Source organism: Podarcis raffonei, chromosome 6 (assembly GCF_027172205.1).
Source record: "Podarcis raffonei isolate rPodRaf1 chromosome 6, rPodRaf1.pri, whole genome shotgun sequence".
Taxonomy (NCBI): Eukaryota; Metazoa; Chordata; class Lepidosauria; order Squamata; family Lacertidae; genus Podarcis; species Podarcis raffonei.
The window spans coordinates 10,403,727-10,431,467 of NC_070607.1; the positions used below are offsets into that span (position 1 = coordinate 10,403,727).

At 46.1% G+C, this 27,741-nt stretch overlaps 1 protein-coding gene across 3 annotated transcripts; it reads left to right on the top strand.

Moving 5' to 3' along the window:
• Window positions 1–287: 287 nt before the first annotated feature.
• On the top strand, window positions 288–27,391 carry LOC128415323 (flavin-containing monooxygenase 1-like). 3 transcript variants are annotated; one of them, XM_053391392.1, is made up of 9 exons: window positions 288–393; window positions 12,769–12,905; window positions 15,840–16,028; window positions 16,853–17,015; window positions 18,417–18,559; window positions 20,640–20,839; window positions 22,066–22,421; window positions 25,322–25,394; window positions 26,707–27,391. In XM_053391392.1, exons 2-9 carry the CDS (start codon window positions 12,774–12,776, stop codon window positions 27,047–27,049), a joined length of 1,599 nt encoding a protein of 532 aa, XP_053247367.1. In that variant the 5' UTR covers window positions 288–393; window positions 12,769–12,773; the 3' UTR covers window positions 27,050–27,391. The 3 variants fall into 3 exon arrangements, with proteins under 3 accessions (XP_053247367.1, XP_053247365.1, XP_053247366.1); XM_053391390.1 differs by lacking the exon at window positions 288–393 and adding an exon at window positions 810–926; XM_053391391.1 differs by lacking the exon at window positions 288–393 and adding an exon at window positions 3,977–4,262.
• Window positions 27,392–27,741: the final 350 nt, after the last annotated feature.

The following is a 27,741-nucleotide window of genomic DNA, read 5'->3' on the forward strand; positions in this document are numbered from 1 at the left end:
TTAATTGGGATTGCACAGCTGGTCACATGGTGCTTCGATCTTTATTTCAGGAAGGTTGGGGTACCTATGGTTATAAATGCAAGCTGGACTGGAGAAAAATTGGATTGGGTTTCTCTGTGAACAGTAATAGGCCAAATTCAAAATGATGCTGGAAGTGCTTATATGTATCTCTATCATCTTCAATTATTTTGTCGTCTTTAAATAGCAGCCGTAGAAGCGTTCAGGACTATAGCTTGGGGAGAGGGAGGTGACCAACAAACTTGTACCATTTCAGCACTGAAAATCTTGCCTCAGCTGCTACTTGCCACAGCTGTGGGGGAAACATGTTAACACCTCCATCTCCATCATAGGTTTCGTTTGGCTGTCAGGGGTGAATATTTTCGCAGCGTGGAGGTAAGTACTAATGTTTCTAGTGTCTATTCTTTAAGGTTTTGCACAAGAGGTTCTGCGCAAAAACCAGTTACAGAACTTGGCAGCTCCTGGGAATCAAATAACTTGCAAGACTAGTTTGGAGATCACCCCTCCTAGTTGTTATTTAGATTTTAAGATGTCACAACAATATGTTTCGCAACAGCAGCCTGCCCCTCTGGTACAAGCGGTATTTGGTGTAGTCTTCCCATTGAAACCACAAGGAAACAACCTAAGTGATGCAAATTTTTATTTGTTTTTTAACACATGGTTTTGCAGATGCCTTTCGTCATGTTAAATCTGGGCAGTGATCAAAGGGTTCCATTTCCACATCCCGACAAAGCCAGCCAACAGAGTCTGATTATGTGATGCTCTCCAGAAGGACTTTTGTGCATGAGGGATGTTATTCATATGCTTTTCAAAAGTTGATCGGCTAGGATCAGGAGCAAATCCCTCCAGAGGTGCCTGGGAAAGCTTATGAAATTTCTGCATATTCCAGTGCATGTTGTAAAGTTGAGGTAAGAGAGGGGTAACCTGTTGGTCTTTCAGTTTAGACAGTTCAGAGGAGGAAAGTGAGCCTAGGAGGAATATGGTCAAATGCTATGTATAAAGTTAGAGGCTTCATCCTCAGAGGTATAATGAAAATAGGGACCATAGTTGCCTTCTGAACAAGAAAAGCAGCCCCTTTTTTGTCTCCAATTGCTGTCATAGGAAAAGGTCTTTCCCCCCCCAAAAAATTGGCCAAAATGAGCCTAGCAGCCCATGCCAAACCCAAGGGAACTTTTTACTTTTCGAAATGGTTCTGGAATTTGGGAGAGTTCGGTGGGTGATACAGCAAGATTTTATTTGGGGGAAAGAGAGGTCCTGAGGGATAGAAAGACCTGTCCATTTGGCTTCTCTCTCTGTTTCTCATTTTTCCAGTCTTAAATCCAGCTCTCCACATTTCTGCAGGGTTCTGTGATTTAAAAAATCCTCATGATAATTCATTGTAATGCAATTTTCTCTTAATAAACACTGTTGTATGCAGTTTTGACTAATATGCACATTTCTGCAAGCATTTCCTCCTAATAGCATGCATTTTTGTTTGTTATGTTCACTGATATGCACACTTTCCCCTAATATATACATTTTTTTAAAATACATAATTTGATTGGAAAATTGCATTGCAAAATTTGGATAAGTGCACATTTTGGATGGCTGCGGTTTTGGTACAATATGTTTCTGAAAGTGAAAATATGCGGCTTTAAATGTAAACTGAATCAAATTTCTCCCCCCTTACTACCTGGAAGTAAATCCTGTTGAATGCAGTGGGAATTTCTTCTTACTCTTAAGTAGAAATGTACAAGACGAATGCATGTCTTCTCCTATTTCTATCTTGCATTCTCTTGCCTGAAGTTCTCCACAAATACATATGTCTGTATTTCTCCACTTTAAATTTTAAAAATTAGGGTTTCAATTCATAGTTATGTTATTTAAATCTGTCCATGCTTAGCATTCACCTCTATCTCTAAGTTATGATGATTCCCTTCTGCTTTGCATCTTTCTCTTATGGCTGTTAGTCACACAATCCTTTTTGCTAGTTGATTTTCAGTCAATCGATTCTCTTCAAAGCTGTTGCCTGACTCGCGTATTTCAGCATGCTTATGAATAACACATGGTTTTAAGTTTCACACTCCCTTCCTACAGGTTTTCATCAATTTGTGTTCCATTGTTTTTCAAAGCCTATTTGATCAGGGCCGGTCTTTCTAAGCCAATGGCTTTCAACCAGTGTGCCGTGGCACCCTGGGGTGCCTTGAATGATGGTCAGGGGTGCCGCAGGCAAACACTAGCCTCTGTCCCACTTCCCTTCCCTCTCTCCTCTGATACCTTCTTGTGTTTCTTCCTCCCAATGGCTTGCACAGCTCTTGGTTGCAGCAGCCATGCCTACAAGCTCTGCATGCCAATGGTGCCTCTGGGGCTGCTCAGCCAGTCCACCAGCCCTTGCTGTTGGGAATGGTCAGACAAGTCCCAGGCCCCTGTGGGGCAGTGTGAAGAGGCACCTCTCTTGGGGGTGGGGGCTCAGAGACCAGGGGCGGCAGCAGCGGACTCCCAAGGAGAAGGGAGAGGAGAGAGGCTGAGGGAACATCTGAAGGAGAGTCTCCACCCCCATCGTTCTGCCCAGACACTGAGGTCCAGCGCCGAGTGCCTTCTGGCGGTTCCCTCATTGTGAGAAGCCAAGTTACAGGGAACCAGGCAGAGGGCCTTCTGTGGAACGCCCTCCCAGCAGATGTCAAAGAGAAAAACAACTACCAGACTTTTAGAAGACATATGAAGGCAGCCCTGTTTAGGGAAGCTTTTAATGTTTAACAGACCGCTGTATTTTAATACTCTTTTGGAAGCTTCCCAAATGGGCGGGGTATAAATAATAAGAATAAGAATAAGAATAATAGGGGAGGGTGTTCGAAAAAGGGTGAGAGGCTGCCAGCTCTGCAGGCAAGGGATGGCATAACTGCGCTCCTGAGGGTTGCCTCAGAAAGAATGCAGTTGGTCAAGGGAGCGGTGGACTCAAAAAGTTTGGAAACCTCTGTTCTAAGTGTTTGTATAGCAGGTGTCCCCAACCTGGTGCCCTCCAGATGGGACTACAACTCCCATCAGTCCTACCCAATGCCAGTTTGAGATAGGCTGTTGTATAGCATCTAGGTTTTTCTTACTGTTACTATGATGATTATTACCATTACTACTGGAGATTGTGGGACGCGGGTGGCGCTGTGGGTTAAACCACAGAGCCTAGAACTTGCCTATCAGAAGGTCGGCAATTCAAAATCCTGCGACGGGGTGAGCTCCTTTTGCTTTGTCCCAGCTCCTGCCAACCTAATAGTTCAAAAGCACGTCAAAAGTGCAAGTAGATAAATAGGTACCACTCCAGCGGGAAGGTAAACGGCATTTCCATGTGCTGCTCTGGTTCGCCAGAAGCGGCTTAGTCATGCTGGCCACATGACCCGGAAGCTGTATGCCGGCTCCCTCGGCCAATAAAGCAAGATGAGCGCCGCAACCCCAGAGTCGGTCACGACTGGACCTAATGGTCAGGGGCCTCTTTACCTTTACCTTTACCAGAGATTGCAGAATCTAAGCACTTATTGCTACAGTTAAGCCAACTTTAACAACAGCAGTGCGGACAATGTTTGCCTTCCAAACCTGACATTTAAATGCACATGCATTCAAAAGATGTGTCTACTTCTAACACCATAGAAGCAGCATCAGGACTGAAGCAAAGTGGAGCCAAAATGAGAACTAGCGTGGTATAATGAATGACAAGTTTACACTTAGGACACTCAGAAATTAAATTTCAGCCTATGAAAACTCCTAATTCATGCAGTGACTCATAACCTACATAACAGGGTTGTTTAAGTTATCCCTCTGGAACAGAGGTGAAGGAATGTTAAGCTGTATTGGGGGCTGGGTACACATCAAAAGGTTTGTGTTCTTTCTTCCGATGACACTTCCGCTTATTAAAGAATGTAGTAGATGAGTAGACACTGTAAATCTTTAATTAGAGGATAGGCGGGTCTGGTTCAGCAAGGGTAGGCATTAGCACTGGTTGGAAAAAACAAGTACCATTGGCTTAAATGGCGGCTGCTAGCCTGGTTCTTCTGAAATCAGGTGGCACTTTGCTCGTGACAACAGGATTACACTGAACGCATGCTCAGTTGAGACTATTGACATAGCTTGATATGGACCGTAACATTTAAATGATGACTCTGAGAACTTCAAAAGACAGCTAAGAGAGAGCCAACTGGTTTTCCACATCCTCCTTGTCCTCCCCCACTCTGGGGAAACCCATAGCAAAGACTGCTGGAAGTGTGCTGTTTAGCCAGGTAAGTCATGGGAAGAAGTCTGGCGAGGGTTGCACTGAGCTCACAGGTTGTACAGACAGCTATGGTTGCTGGGGCAGAAGGTCAGCTCGGCTCTGAATAAGACCTTCCTGACCTGATTTCTGGGTGAGGAGCCTTGATATGGTCTATGTCACTTTTATAAACAAATTATTTATGCTTTTCAGGTTTCAACATCTCACTAATTTTACAGTCATTTTAACATTTAACATTTCAAAACTTGACTTCCTTCTTTCTGCAGTTCCTTAAATTTATGTTTAATATTTTCTGCATATCCAAATTAACTCAATTTGCTCATTTATTCATCTGCTTTCAATATATATATCCTGCCAGTGTTCTTATCTGTTCGCAATTTGTCTGTAAATATTCAATAAACCATTTCCATCATTTTATAAAAAGTTTGTTATCTTGATTTCTTCTTCTGGGAAGTTTCACCATTTCTGCATATTCTGTAAGTTTATGTATCCATTCTTCCTTTGCTGTGACTTCTGCTTCTTTCCATTTTGGGGCAAGTAACGTTCTTGCCGCTATAGTAGCAAACATGAATAAGTTTCTATACAGTTTGAATAGTTTTGTCCCTATAATTCCCAATTTTTTAAACAAAAGAATGGAAATGGTTTACTGAATATTTAAACCAATAAGAACATCAAAGGACCTGTTGATGGCATTTTACCATTGTACTGTTGAGAGTGTATTCACTTATGGTCTGTGTGTGTGGTTTGGGAGCTGCACGGGGAAAAACAATGCTGTCCAGGGTTGTAAAGACTGTGGAGAGAATAATTGGGTGCACTCTTCGCACCTTGGATCAAATCTATGCTTCCAGGTGCCATAAAAAAGCTGCAGAGATAGTGCAGGATAGTGCGCACCCCGGAAATGATCTCTTTCAGCTTCTGCCTTCTGGAAGAAGGTACAGGGTTATAAAGACTAGGACTAGCCGCCTGAGAAACAGTTTCTACCCAAATGCGATTTTGGTTTTAAACGCAGTGTAAGGTAGTCTCTGTGGGAGTATATTGTATTTAATTATGGGGTATCAGAGTTTTTAGGGGGCTAACCAGGCTGGTATAGCAGGCTTATTGGTTTCTGAATGTCTGATGTAGATTTTCAGTTTCGTTGTTCTGTATGGGACAATGACAATAAAGATTATCGTACTATCGTACTTATCGTACTTTCAACATGGGCAGGATTATTGTAATAACCTGCAGCTTGATAAGAGTAGATATTTAAGGAGGATAAATAACTGAGCAAATTAAGTTAATTTGGATATGCAGAAGGTATTAAAAATAAATTTAAGGAACCATAGAAAGAGGGGGAAGGAAGTCAAGCTTTGAAAGCTCAAAAGGATTGTAAAATTAGTGAAATGTATAAACTTGAAAAGTATAAATAATTCTTTTCTTCTTTTTTTTAAAGAGACAAGGCTGGTCTCGGAGGTGGTATTGAGACTGCTGGTTATAGGGGACTTCAACACCCATAGCAACTGGCTTTGGGGTGGCTTACAACTTCATGGCCGCCATAACGACCATGGGTCTGTCTCAACAAGTCATTGGCCCAACGCATGTGGCAGGCCACACTCTGGACCTAGTTTTCTCAACTGTGCAGGAAGAGATTGATAGGAAAGTGTACTTTATAGGAATCCTACAGAATCAGGGAGGGACGTGGGTGGCGCTGTGGGTTAAACCACAGAGCCTAGGACTTGCCGATCGGAAGGTCAGTGGTTTGAATCCCCGCGACGGGGTGAGCTCCCGTTGCTCGGTCTCTGCTCCTGCCAACCTAGCAGTTCGAAAGCACGAAGTGCAAGTAGATAAATAGGTACCGCTCCAGTGGGAAGGTAAACGGCGTTTCTATGCGCTGCTCTGGTTCGCCAGAAGCGGCTTAGTCATGCTGGCCACATGACCCGGAAGCTGTACGCCGGCTCCCTCGGCCAGTAAAGCGAGATGAGCGCCACAACCCCAGAGTCTCATTGGCCCTGCTACCCTGTCTTTTAAAGTAAGCTCTGTAAGTGTGCAATGCTCCCAGGAGCGTCACCTGCTCTCACAATGTCCCCTGCAGGCGCCTTTTGGTGCTGCTTGAACATACCTGTAAGGTGGTTTTCCAGTCCTCCTTGCCACATTTCTCAAAACTTGTCGCTGTGCTGGCACTCACGGCTGGCTGGTCTTACAACCCACCCACTCCCCCTACTTATGACAAATCAGGCTGCTTTTATTGTGTTACTTTCGGCTCCTGCTACCCAGGAATCTGCATCCTGGAGCTCGGAAGCAGGGTATGTGGGTGTGTGTGATTAAACTGGATATCGGCCAGAGAGTCGTGTTACTGAAGGGTGGGTCTATAAATTGACTATGGTAAATAACAGTCTGGCACTATTACAGGTGCCACATACTACTTGTTCTGCATCTGCAAGATATCAATCATTTAGTGATATCAATCATTTAGTGTGGGAGCACCTACACTGTGGAACTCCCCGCCTATTGACACTGGCAGATTTCTTCACTACACTTTTCAGCTCCTGATGAAAACATTTTTGTTTAGACAAGTCTACCCAGGCATGTAGGGTGCTGAAGTATGTTATAATCTGTTTGTTGCTGATTTTATCTGTTGAATGTGTCAAAGAACTGTCTTCACTAATGATTTTATTGTTTTATTTTTACTGTAAACCACACTGAGGGCTGTGGGGTTGTTGTTTTTTTACAATCTAGCAGTATATAACATTTTATGCAATGCTGATCTTAAGTCAAAAGTAAGCCCAACTGAGTTCAACACTTTATTTCCAAAAGTATGTACAGGATTGCACCTTACATTGATTACATAGCAATTTAACTCTTGTTGGGTAGTCTGGCATGTTGGAAGATTCAAAAAGCAATCATGTCTTTCTACAGCAGATGAAAGAGACCACAACTTTAGTAACGAGTGTTTACTGATGTAACAAGCTTAACGATCCATATATATTACCTGGAATCTCGTGATTTCTGTATGCTGGGTCCTGATTCTGGTATGGAAGTTTGTTGAATGTTTTCAGAGCTGGCTATCTGTTCATTTCTTTTGTCTTTTTCTGGAATCTAAATGGATGATAAATATTAAAAATAACAGCAATGCATTTTAATGTACTTTTAATTGAAAGCATGCATTTTATGTGTACTCCCCCTCAGTGGCGTAGCGTGGGTTGTCAGCACCCGGGGCAAGGCAAGTAATTTGCGCCCCCTAACCTGTGGATTTTAGCACTCGAGTCTCTTCCACTAGATTAGTTAGTGCGAGCGCCCCCCCCCAATGTTGCACCCGGTGCGGCCGGCCCCCCCTTGCACCCCCACGCTACGCCACTGCTCCCCCTAATACGTACACTTTTTGTTGTTGTTGGAGAACTGCAGGTTTCAAAGGATAGCTGTGGTTTCAATTAGGATTGTTTTCAGATGTGTGGATTAAGTAGAGTCACATTCAAGTGTGAACTGAAGCAAAGCTATGTGCTTTCTAGCCACTCCAAACAATTCTTTCCTGTGAAAGGAAGAATAAATTTGGCCTGTATCACATGTAGCGCTAAGTAATGGTCCCTTCAGCACAAAGATTTGTGTTTGTGCTATGGACTGTTTCTGCCTTCCTCCCACATTGTACCCCCAAATCTGTTCTGGGGGCTCCATCAACTTCTGGAGCAGATTTGGGGAGGGTGGGGTGCACATTAGGAAGAGCAGGGGGGGAGTCTCATTGTGCAAGTGGAAATACTTGCAATGATGGAACCATGCCGTTGTCAAGGCCATCTCACAGAATTCAGAGGATTGTGGATTCCGGAGTGGCTCCATGTTCTGATCCGCAAGTAGAACCCTTTTAAGGATGAACAAACACCAGACATGGGGTAATCATGTTTATGACTTTCCCACAAACCCTTTTCAGTTCTGTAGATGCCTTTCTGGCCTTCTGAGATTCCTATCTTGAAGGGAGCAATTGGATACCAAAGTTTGGAGGGAATATTTACTTTCTCAGTTGAGAAAGTTGATAAAATGCATATCTGCTGGCAGAAAGACCCCGGCGCCGTGAGTACTTTGGCCAATCTACTTGACATATTTTAAAGTCCACAAGCTTGAATAGGTCATGCCCAAGAAGTCAAGGCCCTTCACTCAAGGCATTCTTTTGTGAAGGACATTCCATAAGGCTGGGAACAATCTATTTTCAACTGGACATGAAAAGTCTGTCAGCATTCAGGTGAACTAATTGGATGTTGAAATAGGACTTGCTTAAGAACAATGATGGTGGTAATTTCAGTAGAAGACAATGTGGAAATGCCTGTCATTTCAGTCTCCAGAGCTGTCATATCAGGCAACCATTGTACAGATTCTACCCAATGTGATAAGTGAGATAGGGGGACCAGAGGGAAATGATTATACAGACAGGTTATACAGCCTTTGTTATCTAGGAGAGAGAAGTAAATTGCGCCTGCTGAAATTTAGTGAGTTCTTAACTCTTAAAGCTCCAGGAGCCCTACCCTCCATGTCTTCTGACCAACCTCCTCTCTTGGGCTGCTGGTGCATGCCCTAATCCTACATTTATTCATTTCTAGCCCTCATGCTTACAGGATGGGAAACTATTAAATTTCAAAATACATGCCCTTGGAGCATCTGAAACCATGACCATGTAACTCTCCTTATTTGACTCTTTCACAAGCTCTTCCTTCCATTTTTCTGCCCAATCAGGGGGGGGTTCTCCTGGTTTACAATGACATATTAGTGACTTATGTGATGTGGTAAGGTAAAGTTAAAGGGACCCCTGACCATTAGGTCCAGTCGTGGATGACTCTGGGGTTGCGGTGCTCATCTCGCTTTATTGGCTGAGGGAGCTGGCATACAGCTTCCGGGTCATGTGGCCAGCATGACTAAGCCGCTTCTGGAGAACCAGAGCAGCACACGGATATGCCGTTCACCTTCCCACTAGAGCGGTACCTATTTATCTACTTGCACTTTGTGCTTTCGAACTGCTAGGTTGGCAGGAGCAGGGACCAAGCAACGGGAGCTCACCCCGTCGCGGGGATTCGAACAGCCCTAGGCTCTGTGGTTTAACCCACAGCGCCACCCGCTGATGTGGTAACTGGATACAAACAGGCTTTTTTCTCCCACATCATCATGTCATTCATGTCTTCAGTCTCTTCCATCAGTGGCATTGTAGTTGCCCCGTGTGCAAAATTGTTAGGGCCACAAAATTTCAACAACCAATACTACCTCAATACAGCTGTGTGCTTGCATCACTGGGCTGTCGAAAATGGCTTCTCCGTGCAAGTGACCTCTCCAAACAACAGAATGACTCTTCTTTTCTTTTCTCTGTGGCTGCAACCTCCTGGGTGATACAGATGCCATTAGCCAGGTGAATGCATAAACATATTCCACCTGTTCCACTCCCTCCTATTTCAGCATAGCCCTGGGCACTGGCAAACCACGCTATGCCACTGTCTTCCACATCAGGCTGTGTTTATCAATTAAGTGGGAAGCCAGCCAAGGCTGAGCATTGGCGCAGCCTGTGCACATCTAGAGGCTGTTGGGCTCCAACTCCCATCAGCCACAACAAACATGGACAATGATCAGGGATGAAGGGAATTGGAACCTAACAACACCTGGGGCATCCCTGCTGTATACTACTGGGAGATAGAAGCTGCACAGATTCAATTTTCAGCACATCACATTCACTTACATGACCAAACAATGCATGACTACCTCTGACTACCACTTCTGGCTTGATCAGCAAGAACTCTTGTGCAACCAAAAGTTCTGCCCTTGTGAAGTGATTACTCCAGAGCTTGGTGACAACAGCCAGAGCAGTAGGTAAAAAGGTAAAGGTACCCCTGACCATTAGGTCCAGTTGCAGACGACTCTGGGGTTGCACGCTCATCTCGCTCTATAGACCGAGGGAGCCGACGTTTGTCCGCAGACAGCTTCCAGGTCATGTGGCCAGCATGACTAAGCCACTTCTGGCGAGCCAGAGCAGCGCACGGAAACACCATTTGCCTTCCCCCGGAGTGGTACCTATTTATCTACTTGCACCTTGACGTGCTTTCAAACTGCTAGGTTGGCAGGAGCAACAGGAGCTCACCCTGTCACGGGGATTCGAACCGCCGACCTTCTGATCGGCAAGCCCCAGCCCGTAGGTGGGGTGGGTGGGTGTGTACGCAAATGCCAGTGGGTCTTTGACCCAAGTGAAATAAAGCTTAGTTTTGCCTCTAGCAACAGCACCCTTAGTTATGTCACAGCAGAGTGTTTAAAAATAACACTTTATGCTAAATCATAACAGGCCAGATTCAGGTAGGTAGTTGTGTTGGTCTGACGCAGTCAAAATAAATAAATAAATTTTAAAAAATGTCCATTAGCACCTTAGAGACCAACTAAGTTTATTCTGGGTATAAGTTTTTGTGTGCACACACTTCTTCAGATAGGCATCTGGGCCACTGGTTTCCATCTGAGCTAAAATAATAATAGTTGCGCACTTTGTGGGTTGTGGGGTTGCAATCTGATCTGTACTTACAGATTGCAGTCAGCCTGTGGCATGAAGTGCTACTGGAATCTTTTCACAAACAGGGTTGTTAGGACTAGGAATGGGGGAGAAATTCAACTGAGTTCACATTTAGCGCTCATGTAGACTTCCTTTTGTGCTGTGCTTTCTTTTTCTGTTTGTTAAATTAGTTTTTATTGAGGTTTTTTTGTGTTACAAAGCAAACAGATAAACAGGGAGTGGTACATCTGTGGTCTCCATTTTGAATTCATAGTCTTTTTCACAGTTCGTTTACGTTTGGTGAGAGGCACTTTTGTTATAGACATCTTGCCCTTGGGGGAGAGGAGTTGGGGAGAGAGATGGGGGGTCTTGTTCTTTCATTCTAGTGCCTATTCTTAGTGGAGGGCGTTGTGTCAGCATCACATGGGTACGTCTGTTGTCTGTATATTTAAGGGTAGGGACAACCTCTTTTCAGCTTGGCTTGAGAAGTCTTGCCATTTTCTTCCTTCCCTTGCCATGTTCGCCAAACTCAATCCTCAGATTCTGAGCACAACCATGTTCTACCCTTATTCCTGTGCTATTCAGTGCCCCAACCGCCACTGTTGACACCTATCTCTTCAGAACGTGTACATGGTTACAGATGCTCATTGTGTTGTTAATTTTTTCTTACTTTACCCACCGGATGCCAAAAGCATACTTATTCCCAAGCAAATGGGTTTAGTAAACAACTAGCAGACTTTTAGAAGACATCTGAAGGCAGCCCTGTTTAGGGAAGCTTTTAATGTTTAATAGACTACAGTGGTACCTCGGGTTACATACGCTTCAGGTTACACACTCTGCTAACCCAAAAATAGTGCTTCAGGTTAAGAACTTTGCTTCAGGATGAGAACAGAAATTGTGCTCCGGCGGTGTGGCAGCAGCAGGAGGCCCCATTAGCTAAAGTGGTGCTTCAGGTTAAGAACAGTTTCAGGTTAAGAACAGACCTCCGGAACGAATTAAGTACTTAACCCGAGGTACCACTGTATTGTATTTTAATATTCTCTTGGAAGCCGCCCAGAGTGGCTGGGGAAACCCCGCCAGATGGGCGGGGTATAAATAACAAATTATTATTATTATTATTATTATTATTATTATTATTATTATTACTATTACTACAGTGGACACTCGGGTTGCGAACGTGATCTGTGTGGGATGCACGTCCGCAACCAGCAGCGGCACGTCTGCCCTCGCGCAGGTTGCGATCCGGCACTTCTGCGCATGCGCAAAGCGTGATTTAGCACTCCTGAGCATGCACAACCGCCGAAACCAGGAAGTAACCTGTTCCAGTACTTCCAGGTTTCAGCGGTCTGCAACCCGAGAAAACACAACCTGAAGCATCTGTAACCCGAGGTATGACTTTATTATTATTATTATAGTATCAGGGCAGCAGAAGCAAGCTCTACAGTCGTACCTTGGTTCTCGAACAGAATGCGTTCCGGGAGTCCGTTTGACTTCCGAAACGTTAGGAAACCAAGGCGTGGCTTCCGATTGGCTGCAGAAGTGTCCTGCAGCCAATCGGAAGCTGTGGAAGCCCTGCAGGTTGTTCGGCTTCCGAGGCAAAGTTCGCAAACCGGAACACCTACTTCCGGGTTTGCGGCGTTCGAGTTTCAACTTGTTCGTGAACTAAGCTGTTTGAAAACCAAGGTATTTTATTTCTGCAGGCCTATAGATGGTGCTATGATTTAAGTGAGCTTAAAATGTGAAACTGCACGTGCTCAGAGTATTTTTTTAATTTTTTATCAGAGTTGGCAAGCAGCTTCTTTTGTTTTTAGTGTTTGCTGTAACATAATGGGAATGTAGAATGGACAGATGAGGCCCCCCACCCGATAGCCCCCCCCCAGAAGAGTCTTATTTTATCTAACTGCACCGTTGTGTACATATATTCGAGTATGTGTCAGGAAACAGACTTTAAAGGTGTAGCTTTAAAATCTAAATTCAGCAAAGCAAACTCACCCTTTAAAAACTTTCTTTCTGTGTTTCTGTTCTTTTCTCCCCCAAGAAACCATGGCCAAGAAAGTAGCGATTGTTGGGGCAGGAGTGAGTGGACTGGCATCCATCAAATGTTGCCTGGATGAAGGACTGGAGCCCACCTGCTTTGAGAGGAGCGATGACATTGGGGGGGTGTGGCGATTCACGGTAAATTGAGGAGGGGCAATATGGTTTGATCTCTGACTAGGGTTGCTCAATTGAAGAAGCTCGCATTTGGGATAAGCAGGGCTAGTCAGTCGTCAGAAATAATCCTATTCAAAATAAACAAACTAATTGAGCAAAATCCTCTGCAAATTCTGATGACTATTCAGCATGTGATTCCAAAATAGTAGCCAAATATTTAATATTTGCATTTGGCGTCTGTTAATTTTGGCGTCTGTTAATAAATCTATAAGCACTTGGATTTAGCAACACATTCAAAACCTGAACCAAAGTTTTGTACAGTTTTAAATTTTTGAGAATATTCTGCCCATTGGTTTGGTCCTCTTTGACAGAAACAAATTATGAACACTTTCTCCTCTACTTGCCTCTCCCCCCCCCAAAAAAGCATCCCAGTTTTCCAATACAGGCCACATCCTGACCACTAACAGGTGTAAACAAGTTCTAGACTTGCTGAAGCATGGAAATAAACCATATTCCAGCTGCAGGCTGTCTTATTTATGAGCATCCTAACCACAAGCCATTCTAAATATAAATGTAAGCAGGTCTGCATTGTCTGCGGTTATCTAGCAGATGCAGCATTTTGGCTTTTTGGTGAAAAAGCAACATTAGCATTCTTCACAGTGCTGCTTGATGGGATGGTTGGATCCTGAATGGGGTAACTGTGCTCCTCAAGAACCAGGTGCGCAGCCTGGGAGTCATTTTGGACTCACAGCTGTCCATGGAGGCGCAGGTCAATTCTGTGTCCAGGGCAGCTGTTTACCAGCTCCATCTGGTACGCAGGCTAAGACCCTACCTGCCTACAGACTGTCTCGCCAGAGTTGTGCAAGCTCTAGTTATCTCCTGCTTGGACTACTGCAATGCGCTCTATGTGGGGCTAACTTTGAAGGTGACCCGGAAACTACAACTAATCCAGAATGTGGCAGCTAGACTGGTGATTGGGAGTGGCTGCCGAGACCACATAACACCGGTCTTGAAAGACGTACATTGGCTCCCAGTACATTTCTGGGCACAATTCAAAGTATTAACGCTGACCTTTAAAGCCCTAAATGGCCTCGGTCCAGTATACCTGAAGGAGCGTCTCCACCCAAATCGTTCAGCCCAGACACTGAGGTCCAGCTCCGAGGGCCTTCTGGTGGTTCCCTCACTGCAAGAAGTGAGGTTATAGGGAACCAGGCAGAGGGCCTTCTTGGTGGTGGCGCCCGCCCTGTGGAAAGCCGTCTCATCATATGTCAAAGAAATAAAAAACTTTTAGAAGACATCTGAAGGCAGCCCTGTTTAGGGAAATTTTTAATGTTTGATGTTTTATTGTGCTTTTAATTCTGTTGGAAGCCAACCTGGCTGCCAGCCAGATGTGCAGGGTATAAATAAAGAATTGTTATTCTTGTTATCGGAGAAATTTGAATTAAATGGGGAGAAAGTGCAGGCTGCCACTTAGATGAGGATGACAGGAAGAACATGCACACCTGAGGTGAATTGAATCCACTTTGAACTGCCTTGTGCACACATCCAGATGGGTGGATCTTCACCTGAATTCTGAGCATCCTCACCAAACCATAGTTCCCAGCATGTGGAGGGGGGCAAGGTTAAGTATGTCTATAGTTTCTGATCTTTTAGGACCACATTTGGTCCATAGTTTTGGATATCTTGGCAATCTTGTAATACAGTATATACAGCTTTTGGTATGTGAGGTGGATGAAAAGAAAGGATCTATTTAACGGTGTTTCCAACACTTAGAATCATAGAATCATAGAGTTGGAAGAGACCACAAGGGCCATCGAGTCCAACCCCCTGCCAAGCAGGAAACACCATCAGAGCACTCCTGACATATGGTTGTCAAGCCTCTGCTTAAAGACCTCCAAAGAAGGAGACTCCACCACACTCCTTGGCAGCAAATTCCACTGTCGAACAGCTCTTACTGTCAGGAAGTTCTTCCTAATGTTTAGGTGGAATCTTCTTTCTTGTAGTTTGGATCCATTGCTCCGTGTCCGCTTCTCTGGAGCAGCAGAAAACAATCTTTCTCCCTCCTCTATGTGACATCCTTTTATATATTTGAACATGGCTATCATATCACCCCTTAACCTCCTCTTCTCCAGGCTAAACATGCCCAGCTCCCTTAGCCGTTCCTCATAAGGCATCGTTTCCAGGCCTTTGACCATTTTGGTTGCCCTCCTCTGGACATGTTCCAGTTTGTCAGTGTCCTTCTTGAACTGTGGTGCCCAGAACTGGACACAGTACTCCAGGTGAGGTCTGACCAGAGCAGAATATAGTGGCACTATTACTTCCCTTGATCTAGATGCTATACTCCTATTGATGCAGCCCAGAATTGCATTGGCTTTTTTAGCTGCCGCGTCACACTGTTGGCTCATGTCTAGTTTGTGGTCAACCAAGACTCCTAGATCCTTTTCACATGTAGTGCTCTCAAGCCAGGTGTCACCCAGCTTGTAATTGTGCCTCTCATTTTTTTGCCCAAGTGCAATACTTTACATTTCTCCCTGTTAAAATTCATCTTGTTTGTTTTGGCCCAGTACTCTAATCTGTCAAGGTCGTTTTGAAGTGTGATCCTGTCCTCTGGGGTGTTAGCCACCCCTCCCAGTTTGGTGTCATCTGCAAATTTGATCAGGATGCCCTTGAGTCCATCATCCAAGTCGTTGATAAAGATGTTGAATAAGACCGGGCCCAAGACAGAACCCTGTGGCCCCCCACTAGTCACTCTTCTCCAGGATGAAGAGGAACCATTGATGAGCACCCTTTGGGTTCGGTCAGTCAGCCAGTTACAAATCCACTGAGTGGTAGCAAAGTCAAGACCGCATTTTACCAGCTTCTTTACAAGAATATCATGGGGCACTTCCTGTTGATTTCTGCATAATAAGGCAATTGATAAATAATGAGAAATGTTTCTTGTGCTGTTCTGTGGCCCAGGAGGATGTCGAAGAAGGAAGAGCCAGCCTTTACAGATCAGTGGTCAGTAACACCTGTAAAGAGATGTCGGCTTTTGCTGACTTTCCATACCCAGAAGATTTCCCCGTCTTTTTACCACACGCCAAGCTCCTGGAATATCTTAGGATGTATACAAAACATTTTGATCTTCAGAAGCACATTCAGTTCAAGGTAAGACCACCCCCCCCCCAATGAACTGCTGAAATTAACATGTTAACATTTCAGAATATTTCTATGTAAGGACCTTGGTGAGAGCCAGTGTGGTGTAGTGGTTAAGAGTGGTAGACTCGTAATCTGGGGAACCGGGTTCGCGTCCCCGCTCCTCCACATGCAGCTGCTGGGTGACCTTGGGCTAGTCACACTTCTCTGAAGTCTCTCAGCCTCACTCACCTCACAGAGTGTTTGTTGTGGGGGAGGAAGGGAAAGGAGAATGTAGGCCGCTTTGAGACTCCTTCGGGTAGTGATAAAGTGGGGTATCAAATCCAAACTCTTCCTCCTCCTCCTCCTCCTCCTCCTCCTCTTCTTCTTCTTCTTCTTCTTCTTCTTCTTCTTCTTCTTCTTCGGTTTTTTTACAACTCAAAACCAAAGCATCTGAAACTCAGGCTGAGAAATTGCTAGGGTATGCAACAAACCTGGCTCGAATCATAGAATTGTAGAATTGAAAGGGACCCAAAGACTCATCTTGTCTAACCCCTGAAAAGCAGGGATCACAACTAAAGGATCTCCATCAGATGAACATTTAACCTCTGTTTAAAAGCTTCCAATGAGGAAGACTCCTTCTACTGTCCAACAGCTCTTACTGTCAGAAAGTTCTTCCAGATGTTTAGTTGAAGACTCCAATCTTTCACCCTGCACTGCTTAATCAGAGAAACATATTTGTTTCTAGTTCGAAAAGATGCCTATGACCTTAGTAAAGCCAGACTCCTAAATCTTGTTCTTATTTTCAAGTCCACTAGTTCCTTCTTGCAATTGGTTCTTTCCTTGAAATATTTCAGAGTACCGTGATCAGCGTAAGGAAGTGCCCCGACTTCTCTGCCACCGGCCAGTGGGACGTTGTCACGGAGACTGATGGGAAACAGAAATCCGCCATCTTTGATGCTGTCATGGTTTGCATTGGTTATCTTGCCGATCCCTCAGTGCCACTCAAGTCTTTCCCTGGTATAGCTGATCTGGAGTTTCTTTCTGTTTAGTGTTTGCTTTAAAAAGCTCTTGCATGCGTTCAGAAAGAAAAGCAACACATGCAGAAGCAAAGTTCATATTGTTTCCGTGTATCCGAGGGTCCAAGGATGTGTTTGTCTTCCTAAAAGAGATATTTTGAAGTATAAATACAAGCAAAACTGTGCATGTCCCTCTCGGGACAACAGTTCAAAGTGATTAATTACATTTCAGGATTTTTGAAGCACCATGTCCAACAAAAATGATTCCTGGATGCAGAAAATCAGCATGTTTCTTCCATGATAGCATGAGGGGACCTTTCCCCCGAAAAACCCGCTCTTTAAAGTTGAATTGGAGCAGACAGCAATCTCTGGAAACCCTGAATTGCAGTTTGCTCCAATTTAGCTTTAAAGAGCAGTTTTTTTGGGGGGGACAGCTCGGAGAGGGGGGAGCACTCGGACATGGAGCAGGGCAAAAGGCAAGTGTGGAAAAGCCCATCCAGGGGGTTGGCACATCCCTTCTGCCCAAGGGTGGCTCTGCCGTAATATAAATAATGTATGTTTAGCACCTTGTACACTAGACATGCACTGCATAAATCCAAGGTGTGCAGCCTGGGAGTCATTTTGGACTCACAGCTGTCCATGGAGGCGCAGGTCAATTCTGTGTCCAGGGCAGCTGTTTATCAGCTCCATCTGGTACGCAGGCTGAGACCCTACCTGCCCGCGGACTGCCTCGCCAGAGTGGTGCATGCTCTAGTTATCTCTCGCTTGGACTACTGCAATGCGCTCTATGTGGGGCTACCTTTGAAGGTGACCCGGAAACTACAACTAATCCAGAATGTGGCAGCTAGACTGGTGACTGGGAGTGGCTGCCGAGACCACATAACACCGGTCTTGAAAGACGTACATTGGCTCCCAGTACATTTCTGGGCACAATTCAAAGTATTAACGCTGACCTTTAAAGCCCTAAATGGCCTCGGTCCAGTATACCTGAAGGAGCGTCTCCACCCCCATCATTCAGCCCAGACACTGAGGTCCAGCTCTGAGGGCCTTTTGGCGGTTACCTCAATGAGGTTACAAGGAACCAGGCAGAAGGTCTTCTTGGTAGTGGTGCCCGCCCTGTGGAATGCCCTCCCAGCAGATGTCAAGGAGATAAGGAACTACACCACTTTTAGAAGACATCTGTTTTTATATGTGCTGGAAGCTGCCCAGAGTGGCTGAGGCAATCCAGTCGGACAGGCAGGGTATAAATAATTAAATTAAATTAAAAGCTGCAGTCATGGGCCCTTGTACTTGAGAGTAAACCTTACCCACGGGGTTGACTTCTGAACAAACATGCCGAGGACTGAGGTATAGGTGCTGTTTCAGTTATTATTTGCCGGGGCATGTCCTCATTTCCACACAGGTCTAGACAAGTTCAAGGGGCAGTATTTCCACAGCCGCTACTACAAAAGCCCCGAGGTCTTCAAGGATAAGACAGTCCTGGTGATTGGCATGGGGAATTCTGGAACCGACATCGCCGTGGAAGCAACTCAGACAGCAAAAAAGGTAGCATCCCTCAGACCAGTTGCACGTTTTAAACTGGGCACCTTCACACACACCCCCTTTTAAATACAGAATTGCTGTTCTTCTTCAGATTAGACATTTCTGATGCTAACACTTTCCAGACAATGAAATACTCTTATTTTAGACAATTAAGCTTTGCAACGGGGTTATGTAAGTTTTTATTGCTGTAAGGAAAGCACAGCTTGAACGCTCATCTGGAGATGTGGTGGCCCCACCTAGTGGGAAAAGTTGGATATGGCACTGTAAATATTACTTTGTTTCCATAGTTAGTCCAGAGCATTGGTAGGCAAATTAAGGCCCGGGGGCCGGATCCAGCCCTATCACCTTCTCAATCTGGCCCATGGACGGTCTAGGAATCAGTGTGTTTTTACATGAGTAGAATTTGTGCTTTTATTTAAAATGCATCTCTGGGTTTTTTGTGGGGCATAGGAATTGGTTCATATTTTTTTCCAAAATATAGTCCGGCCCCCCACAAGGTCTGAGGGACAGTGGACCGGCCCCCTGCTGAGAAAGTTTGTTGACCCATCGTCCAGAGATATAGGGAGCCTGTTCAGCATTCGTCTGCTTCTGCTTGCACAAAGTTTATGTGAAAGTTAGGGTATCACTGTTTCTTCCGATTGGTTTGCAGAGGAGATTATATGACAATGAACCTTCATGTTGCAGTTGTCCTGGCTTGCTTTCTGGATGTTCACCTTCACAATCCAAGTTAAAATCACCCCCTTGTGCTGCTAGTATTGGGGGGACAGGACACTCATTGGCACCCATGGGAGCATTTTCATAAAGCAGTAGTTGATAACAACACACTTAGTGACGTTTCAGTCATGTTTCTGGCCTATTTGATCTTGGGCTATCTTTGAATTTTATATATCCAGCTTATAAGGGTGGATGAAGGCAAGAGACTGCTGCTCCAACTCACCTTTATCTCAATCAGCATCATTTCCTTTTCACTGCAGTACTGTTTCTGCCACATTATTCACTTTGCAATTTACCTGAATCACGGATTTAACACAATTATCCCCACATCATTCACATCAAGGGAAAGGAAGGGCAATTTAAATGGAGGGAAATGTACTTTTTTTGACAGTGCTCACTGATACATAGGGCCATTGCCTCTTTGCTTTGGTGCCCATGGCACTTTTATCAAGATAAGGATAGGAGCACATTTGTTTGTGTACCAGCTCCATCTGGTACACAGGCTGAGACCCTACCTGCCCGCAGACTGTCTTGCCAGAGTGGTGCATGCTCTAGTTATGTCCCACTTGGACTACTGCAATGCGCTCTATGCGCTCTTTGAAGGTGACATGGAAACTGCAATTAATGCAGAATGCGGAAGTCACTAGACTGGTGACTGGGAGTGGCCGCTGAGACCATATAACACCGGTCCTGAGAGACCTGCATTGGCTCCCAGTACATTTCCGAGCACAATTCAAAGTGTTGGTGCTGACCTTTAAAGCCCTAAATGGCCTCGGTCCAGTATACCTGAAGGAGCGTCTCCACCCCCATCATTCAGCCCAGACACTGAGGTCCAGCTCCAAGGGCCTTCTGGCGGTTCCCTTACTGCAAGAAGTGAGGTTATAGGGAACCAGGCAGAGGGCCTTCTCAGTAGTAGTGCCTGCCCTGTGGAACGCCCTCCCATCAGATGTCAAGGAAATAAACAACTATCTGACTTTTAGAAAACATCTAAATGTTCCCTATATTGGGAAATTTTAAATGTTTGATGTTTTATCGTGTTTTTAATCTTGTGTTGGGAGCCACCCAGAGTGGCTGGGGAAACCCAGCCAGATGGGCGGGGCATATTATTATTATTATTATTATTATTATTATTATTATTATTATTATATTATTATTATTATTATTATTATTATTATTATTATTAAGCACTATTATTATTATTATTAAGCATTGGTGGTTGGCATTTGCTGGATAGATGCCCGTTTCAGGCTTGGGGCACGAACATCAGTAATTTCCTCTTCTGACATCTCCCTTGCTCTAAGTACCAAACTTCCTTTTTTTAAAAAAACTGGGTCTGCTCCATAAACTCTACCAGGCTGTTTCTTTCTAGGTGATGCTCAGCACAGAAAGAGGTGCTTGGGTGATAAGCCGTGTCTTTGACAATGGCTACCCGTGGGACATGGTGTTCCTAACCCGTTTTATGAACATTGTTCGAAACATCCTCCCGGGGCGCTTCACAGGATGGCTGATTGAGAACCGAGTGAGCCAGTGGTTTAACCACGCAAACTATGGCTTAATTCCAAAGGACAGGTATGTGGTGTCAACACAGGTTTGAAAGTGGGAAAGAAACAGAAATACAGTATATTCCTCCCCCAAAAACAAAACGTAACCAAAAGCATTTTCTAAGAAATCTACGGGATCTCCTCTCCTGATATGCCCCGCAGAGGACCTTAAGGTCCATGAATAACCATAGTTTAGAGGTCCTGGGCCCTAAGGAAGTCAGAGAAAAGGAAGGGAGGAAGGCTGCTGGCAAAGCTGCACTGCTCCCCGCCCCCCCCCCGCTCCAGGGAGCAGCCCACCATGGGTGACTCGCTCCACCCCATGAGCTTCTCGCCCCCTGGGCAGCTCGCCCCGCCCCCATGGCCCCCGCTCCGCCTCTGGCCACAAGTTGTGGTGGTGGCTTCTAGCTTGTCTGCCACATTCCTGGAGGATGAGCTATTGGCCATGAGAGGTGCATGGAACCTCCAGGTTCAAGCGCAGTGTAGCTTTGAACAACAGGTGCAGGAGACAACAGGTGATGGGTGATCGTCCTTATATGATGCTTATGGGCTTCCCAGGAGCATTTGGTTTCTGAAGGGGTTGTAATAAAATGAAGGGCAGAGGAGGAAAGCGAGTAATGGGGAGAGGGGGCTAGCACTCTGTTATGTACTGAGTTGAATAGGATCCAAACTGCAGCAGTCTGATTGGTCCTAGAACAATAGGATCCAAAAGGCAGCAGTCTGATTGGTCCTAGAACAATAGGATTCAGAATGCAGCAGTCTGATTGGTCCTAGAACAATGCAGCAGTATGATTGGTTGGCAGGAACTACCCAATCATGCTCCAGATAGAAGTGAATCCACAACCTGATTGGCTTACAGTAGAATTCCGGAATTAGCCCATCATGTGCAGCCCATTGTGTAAATAATGTATATAAAGCAGATACTTTGAGGGGACTTTCATTCATTCCTCCTCACCACTATGAGCTGAATAAAGAGCATGAAATCACTTTGCGACTCTGAGTATATTTCACTGGCGACAAAGGTGGGATTCCGCTGAGCTGACTGCCACACACAGCACCGCAGCACCGCCACCTGCCGCACCGCTGCCTCGCACCGTGTATCCAGGCTTTAACCAGCATGGCAACAACCAGTGCTTTTTTCTGGGGGTACTCAAAGGCATGCAGAATCAAAGCACTGGCAACAACACACTGAACCGCTCTCTTTTGTCTGCAGCTTCCTTATCTGGCAATCTTTCCCATTCTTCCTCCTCCCTGTAGGACGGTGACGAGAGAGCCCATTTTGAATGACGAGCTCCCGTCCTGCATCATCACTGGGAAGGTCTCTGTTAGGCCCGAGGTGAAGGAGTTCAGAGAAAACGCCGTTGTGTTTGTGAACGCTCCTGGGGCAGAAGAAGTGGACGTCGTCGTCTTCGCCACGGGATACAAAGCTTCTTTCCCTTTCATCGACGAGTCGATTGTCAAGGTGGAAAACCAGCAGGCTTCCTTGTACAAATACATCTTCCCCCCTCGGCTGGAGAAACCGACCCTCGCCTTCATCGGCTTCCTCAGGCCATTTGGGGCGGTGATGCCTGTTGTGGAAACTCAAGCGCGCTGGGTCACACGCATCTTTAATGGTAGGAAGGGGGAGATACAAGCACCCTAGGAGGCCAGGAGGTGCTTGTATGTGTGTGGAAATCCTGGGGAAGCTCAGCCTGGCAGCTGGACCAGACCCTTGCTCTCGGTGCCATGGGTAGGGGGGACCTGTGGCCCTCAAGATGTTGGACTCGCCCTTTCATTGACCCTAAGTAGCATAGCCAATGGCCAGAGGGGATGAGGATTTTAGGCCAAGATACCTGGAGGGCACAGGTTTGTGCTGTGCCACCTTAGCTTTTGCCCAGCTCTTTCTAGGCACTGGTTTGGGCTTTAAAGCCCCATATCCAAGCACAGGCATCCCCAACCTTTGGCTCTCCAGATGTTTTGGACTACAACTCCCATGATCCCTAGCTAACAGGACCAGTGGTCAGGGATGAAGAGAATTGTAGTCCAAAACATCTGGAGGGCCAAAGGTTGGGGATGCCTCTCCAAGCACCACCACCACCACTTCTTCTTCCTCCTCCTCCTCCTCCTCTTCTTCTTCTTCTTCTTCTTCTCCTCCTCCTCCTCCTCCTCCTCCTCCTCCTCCTCCTCTTCTTCCTAGCCAATTTCCCCAGGAAAACTTGCTTTTAAACACTCAATCAGAACAAACAAACATCTATTCAGGTTTTCTGCAGATTGCCATTTGCTCCCATTCAGCGGTAAAGAACGGGTTTTCGCAGGGAAAGCTCTGGGGTGAGAAAAAGAAGAGCACTCAGACACAGACTGCCCCTGGAAAGCCCAGAAGAAAGATAAGTGTGGATAAGCCCTACCTTGCTGGCAGAACAATGACCCACCACACCAGAGGGCTAGAGAGAAGTACTGCAGCTCAGCAGAGCTCAGGGACACCCAAGGCTGTTATTGGTGGTGATGGTAGTAATATTACCGTATTTTTCGCCCTATAAGACGCACTTTCCCCCCTCCAAAAATGAAGGGGAAATGTGTGTGCGTCCTATGGGGCGAATGCAGGCTTTCGCTGAAGCCTGGAGAGCGAGGGGGGTCGGTGCGCACCGACCCCTCTCGCTCTCCAGGCTTCAGGAAGCTATCTGCTAGCCGTGGGAGACCCAGCTCTCCCAGGGCTAGCGGAGACCTTGCCTGCACCCAGAAGCTTGGGGCGTGCTGAGCTCCGCACGCCCCAAGCTTCAGGATTAGCGCAGCGGTCTGCTAGCCGTGGGAGAGCTGCGTGAAGTTGCGCAGCTCTCCCACGGCTAGCGGAGACCTTGCCAGCACCCAGAAGCTTGGGGCGTGCTGAGCTCCGCACGCCCCAAGCTTCGGGATTAGCACAGCGGTCCGCTAGATGTGGGAGAGCCGCGCGAAGTCACGAGGCTCTCCCCTGGCTAGCGGAGACCTTGCCAGCACCCAGAAGCTTGGGGCGTGCTGAGCTCCGCATGCCCCAAGCTTCGGGATTAGCGCAGCAGTCTGCTAGCTGTGGGAGAGCCGCGCGAAGTCACGGCTCTCCCAGGGCTAGCGGAGACCTTGCCGGGACCCAGAAGCTTGGGGCGCGCTGAGCTACGCACGCCCCAAGCTTCGGGTTTAGCGCAGTGCTCCGCTAGCCCTGGGAGAGCCGCGCGGCTCTCCCACGGCTAGCGGAGACCTTGCCGGCACCCAGAAGCTTGGGGCGCGCTGAGCTCCGCACGCCCCAAGCTTCTGGTTTAGCGCAGTGCTCCGCTAGCCCTGGGAGAGCCGTGCAGCTCTCCCACGGCTAGTGGAGGCCTTGCTGGCACCCAGAAGCTTGGGGCGCGCTGAGCTCCGCACGCCCCAAGCTTCGGGATTAGCACAGCACACCTGGGGGGGGAAATAAAATCCCCCCCCAAAAAAACTAGGTGCGTCCTATGGGCCGGTGCGTCCTATGGGGCGAAAAATACGGGTACTTCATTACTGACTTTAGACCCAAATCTGCTGAGCTTCAGCAAGGGGGCTGCATCATGTGTCCTTCTCTCTCTCTCTCTCTAGTTTTTATTAAAGCACATATTATTCCTCAAAATTCACAGAATGCCTCACTCCACTGCAAGGAGAGTTCCATAATGTAAGGTAAAGGTTAAGGGATCCCTGACCGTTAGGTCCAGTCGTGACCAACTCTGGGGTTGCGGCGCTCATCTCGCTTTATTGGCCGAGGGAGCCGGCGTACAGCTTCCGGGTCATGTGGCCAGCATGACTAAGCCGCTTCTGGTGAACCAGAGCAGCGCACGGAAACGCCATTTACCTTTACCTTACCTATTTATCTACTTGCACTTTGACGTGCTTTCGAACTGCTAGGTTGGCAGGAGCAGGGACCGAGCAATGGGAGCTCACCCCGTCGTGGGGATTCGAACCACTGACCTTCTGATCGTCAAGTCCTAGGCTCTGTGGTTTAACCCACAGCACTACCCGTGTCCCTAAAGCCACCTTACGCTGGACCAAAGCATTGGTCCATTTAGATCAGCATTATCAACACCAACCTTCGCCAAGTGGGTGCCCTCCAGTTGCTGGCTGGGGGTTGATGGAAGGTATAGTCCAAAACCTCTGGAGAGCACCCAGTAGGCGAAGGTTGGTGTTGATAATGCTGATCTAAATGGACCAATGGAGATGCTTGGAGGTGAATCTGGAACCTTCTTTGAAGCATTTTGAGGGAAATAGACTAGTTTTCCTAGCCCAGCTTCGAGGCTAACCAGGATTCTCACCTCATCGGTGGACAATGCCATGATTGTCTCTATGTGAAGGGGTCTCTCACACATGCAATGTGTTGTGTTTGAAACCCTGTTTCGTCTCACACCAGGCAGAAATGGCTGCTACTAACAATTGGGCAGCCTGTACTTCTGCTTGGAAGGCACATGCTCAGTTTTCACCCCCCTGCAAAAAGAAAGTCCCTGTTGATGAACCTCAAAAAAAGGTGACTCACTGAAAAATCCTTCCTGTCTTCTAGGCTTGTGTAAGTTGCCTCCAGTGACTGAAATGATGGAGGAGGTCAACGAAAAGAAGAAAAACAAGCTCAACTGGTAAGCTCCCACATATGACCTGACAACGGTGAGCCCAGACACTGAGGTCCAGGGCCGAGGGCCTTCTGGCGGTCCCCTCACTGCAAGAAGCCAAGTTACAGGGAACCAGGCAGAGGGCCTTCTCGGTAGTGGCACCCGACCTGTGGAATGACCTCCCACCAGATTTCAAAGAGAAAAAGAACTACCAGACTTTTAGAATACATCTGAAGGCAGCCCTGTTTAGGGAAGCTTTTAATGTTTAATAGTTCCAGTTACAGATAGGTAGCCGTGTTGGTCTGCCATAGTCAAAACAAAAAATTTTTTTTCCTTCCAGTAGCACCTTAAAGACCAACTAAGTTAGTTCTTGGTATGAGCTTTCGTGTGCATGCACACTTCTTCAGATGCACAGTGCTCATACTAACATAGTTGGTCTTTAAGGTGCTACTGGAAGGAAAAAAATGTTTAATAGGTTATTGTATTTTAATATTCTGTTGGAAGCCACCCAGAGTGGCTGGAGAAAACCAGCCAGATGGGCGGGGTATAAATAATAAATTATTATTATTATTATTATTATTATTATTATTATTATTATTATATTCATTGGTCAGATGGAGGTGCATGAGGGATGCCAGCTGATCAGAAAGAAAGCCTGAGATGTTCTTGTGCCTTCAGCTGATGTTTGATCTTTAGAAAACAGGGGGTGGAGATTTTCACATTACAGATGTAACTATGTGGATGTCTGCCCACTGTGCCACAGCTAAAGGCATGTTTGACAAAGCCTGTAACAGACCCAGCTACAGCTGCTGTGAGCTGGAGACTGGTGCTGTGGTCTGAACCACTGAGCCTCTTGGGCTTGCCGATCAGAAGGTTGACGGTTTGAATCCCTGTGACTGGGTGAGCTCCTGTTGCTCGGTCCCTGCTCCTGCCAACCTAGCAGTGCGAAAGCACACCAGTGCAAGTAGAAAAATAGGCACCTCTTCAGTGGGAAGGTAAATGGTGTTTCCATGCGCTCTGGTTTCCGTCACGGTGTTCCGTTGTGCCAGAAGCAGTTTAGTCCTGCTGCCCACATGACCTGGAAAGCTGTCTGTGGACAAGCGCCGGCTCCCTTGGCCTGAAAGCGAGATGAGCACCGCAACCCCATAGTTGCCTTTGACTGGACTTAAACCTCCAGGGGTCCTTTGCCTTTTACCTTACAGCTGCTGTGCAGTTGGGTGGGAGAAAGGCAAAACCAATGAACACACAACAAGCGCAAGGGCTTGTCCACACTTGTGTTATGTTCAGCTTCAAACCATTTCACTCCTCCCCATTTCCCCTTGTATATTGTTTCGTTTAGGTTTGGCTTGTCCTTTGATGAGGTTTTGAAAACAGATTGCCTTGTATACATGGACCAACTTGCTTCCTACATTGGCATAAAACCGAGTGTACCAGCCCTCCTTCTCCAAGATCCAGAACTGGCCCTGAAGATCTTCTTCGGTCCCTGCTCTGCCTACCAATTCCGCCTGAGTGGACCAGGGAAGTGGGACGGGGCCAGAAACGCCATCATGACCCAGTGGGAGAGGACAGTGAAGCCCACAAGAATCCGAGTGGTGGAAGACTCTGGAAGTTTCCTCACATACCTGATGAAAGTCCTTGCCATCTTTGCTATTTTTGTCGGGATTTTCTTCAGTTTCAATTAGTTCTGCCAGTTCAAAAGCATTATTACCTGTATCTTTCCAGATGCATATGTTCTGCCTACGTGATACTTCACTTTGCAGAAGTAAGAAAAGAAAGAAGGGCCTTTTCTAAAGTACATACTCAAATCTAAATGTGGACAATTTGACATTTTTATACTTGAGGGTTAAAAAAATCAAAATGGAAGCACAAATCTTTGACACCTGAACATGAAAATGTGCTCTTGTTGGCGCACTATTTGCACGCTGCTGTGTGCAATGCACAAAGAAATCTTCTCTACATGCTTGGCTATTATAAATGCACAGAATTATTATTTGGATATTCATTTACTCTGTACGACATAGTGCTCTTTACATTGAGGGCATAAGAAGACCCCTACTAGAGGAGATCAAAAGTCCATTTAGTCCAGAATTTGGTTTTCAACAGTGTCTCAGATACTTCTGGAAAACCCACCCTCAGGTCACAAAGGATTGCTACCTTTCCAGCAGATGGTATTTATGCTGTCTCTGTGGTGAAGGTTTTCTTTAGGTATTCTGTTTAATAGTCCCTGGGTGCTTCCAGAGAACCTGTTTATTGAACATTCATTCTGATCTATTCGTAGGGAGATTAGGCATCGTTAGCTATTTAATGAGCATTCATTCTGATTTATTATTATTATTTTGAAGGAAGCTTAGATGTTGTTACCTCAAAGCAAGTG

What these genes read in the sequence shown, in the direction of transcription:
- LOC128415323 (XM_053391392.1), top strand. Translation starts at nt 12,774, where the DNA reads ATGGCCAAGAAAGTAGCGATTGTTGGGGCAGGAGTGAGTGGACTGGCA. An exon ending in GGCTTAATTCCAAAGGACAG is followed by an intron (nt 20,840 to 22,065) that starts GTATGTGGTGTC and finishes TCCTCCCTGTAG; the next exon opens with GACGGTGACGAGAGAGCCCA. An exon ending in GGTCACACGCATCTTTAATG is followed by an intron (nt 22,422 to 25,321) that starts GTAGGAAGGGGG and finishes CCTGTCTTCTAG; the next exon opens with GCTTGTGTAAGTTGCCTCCA.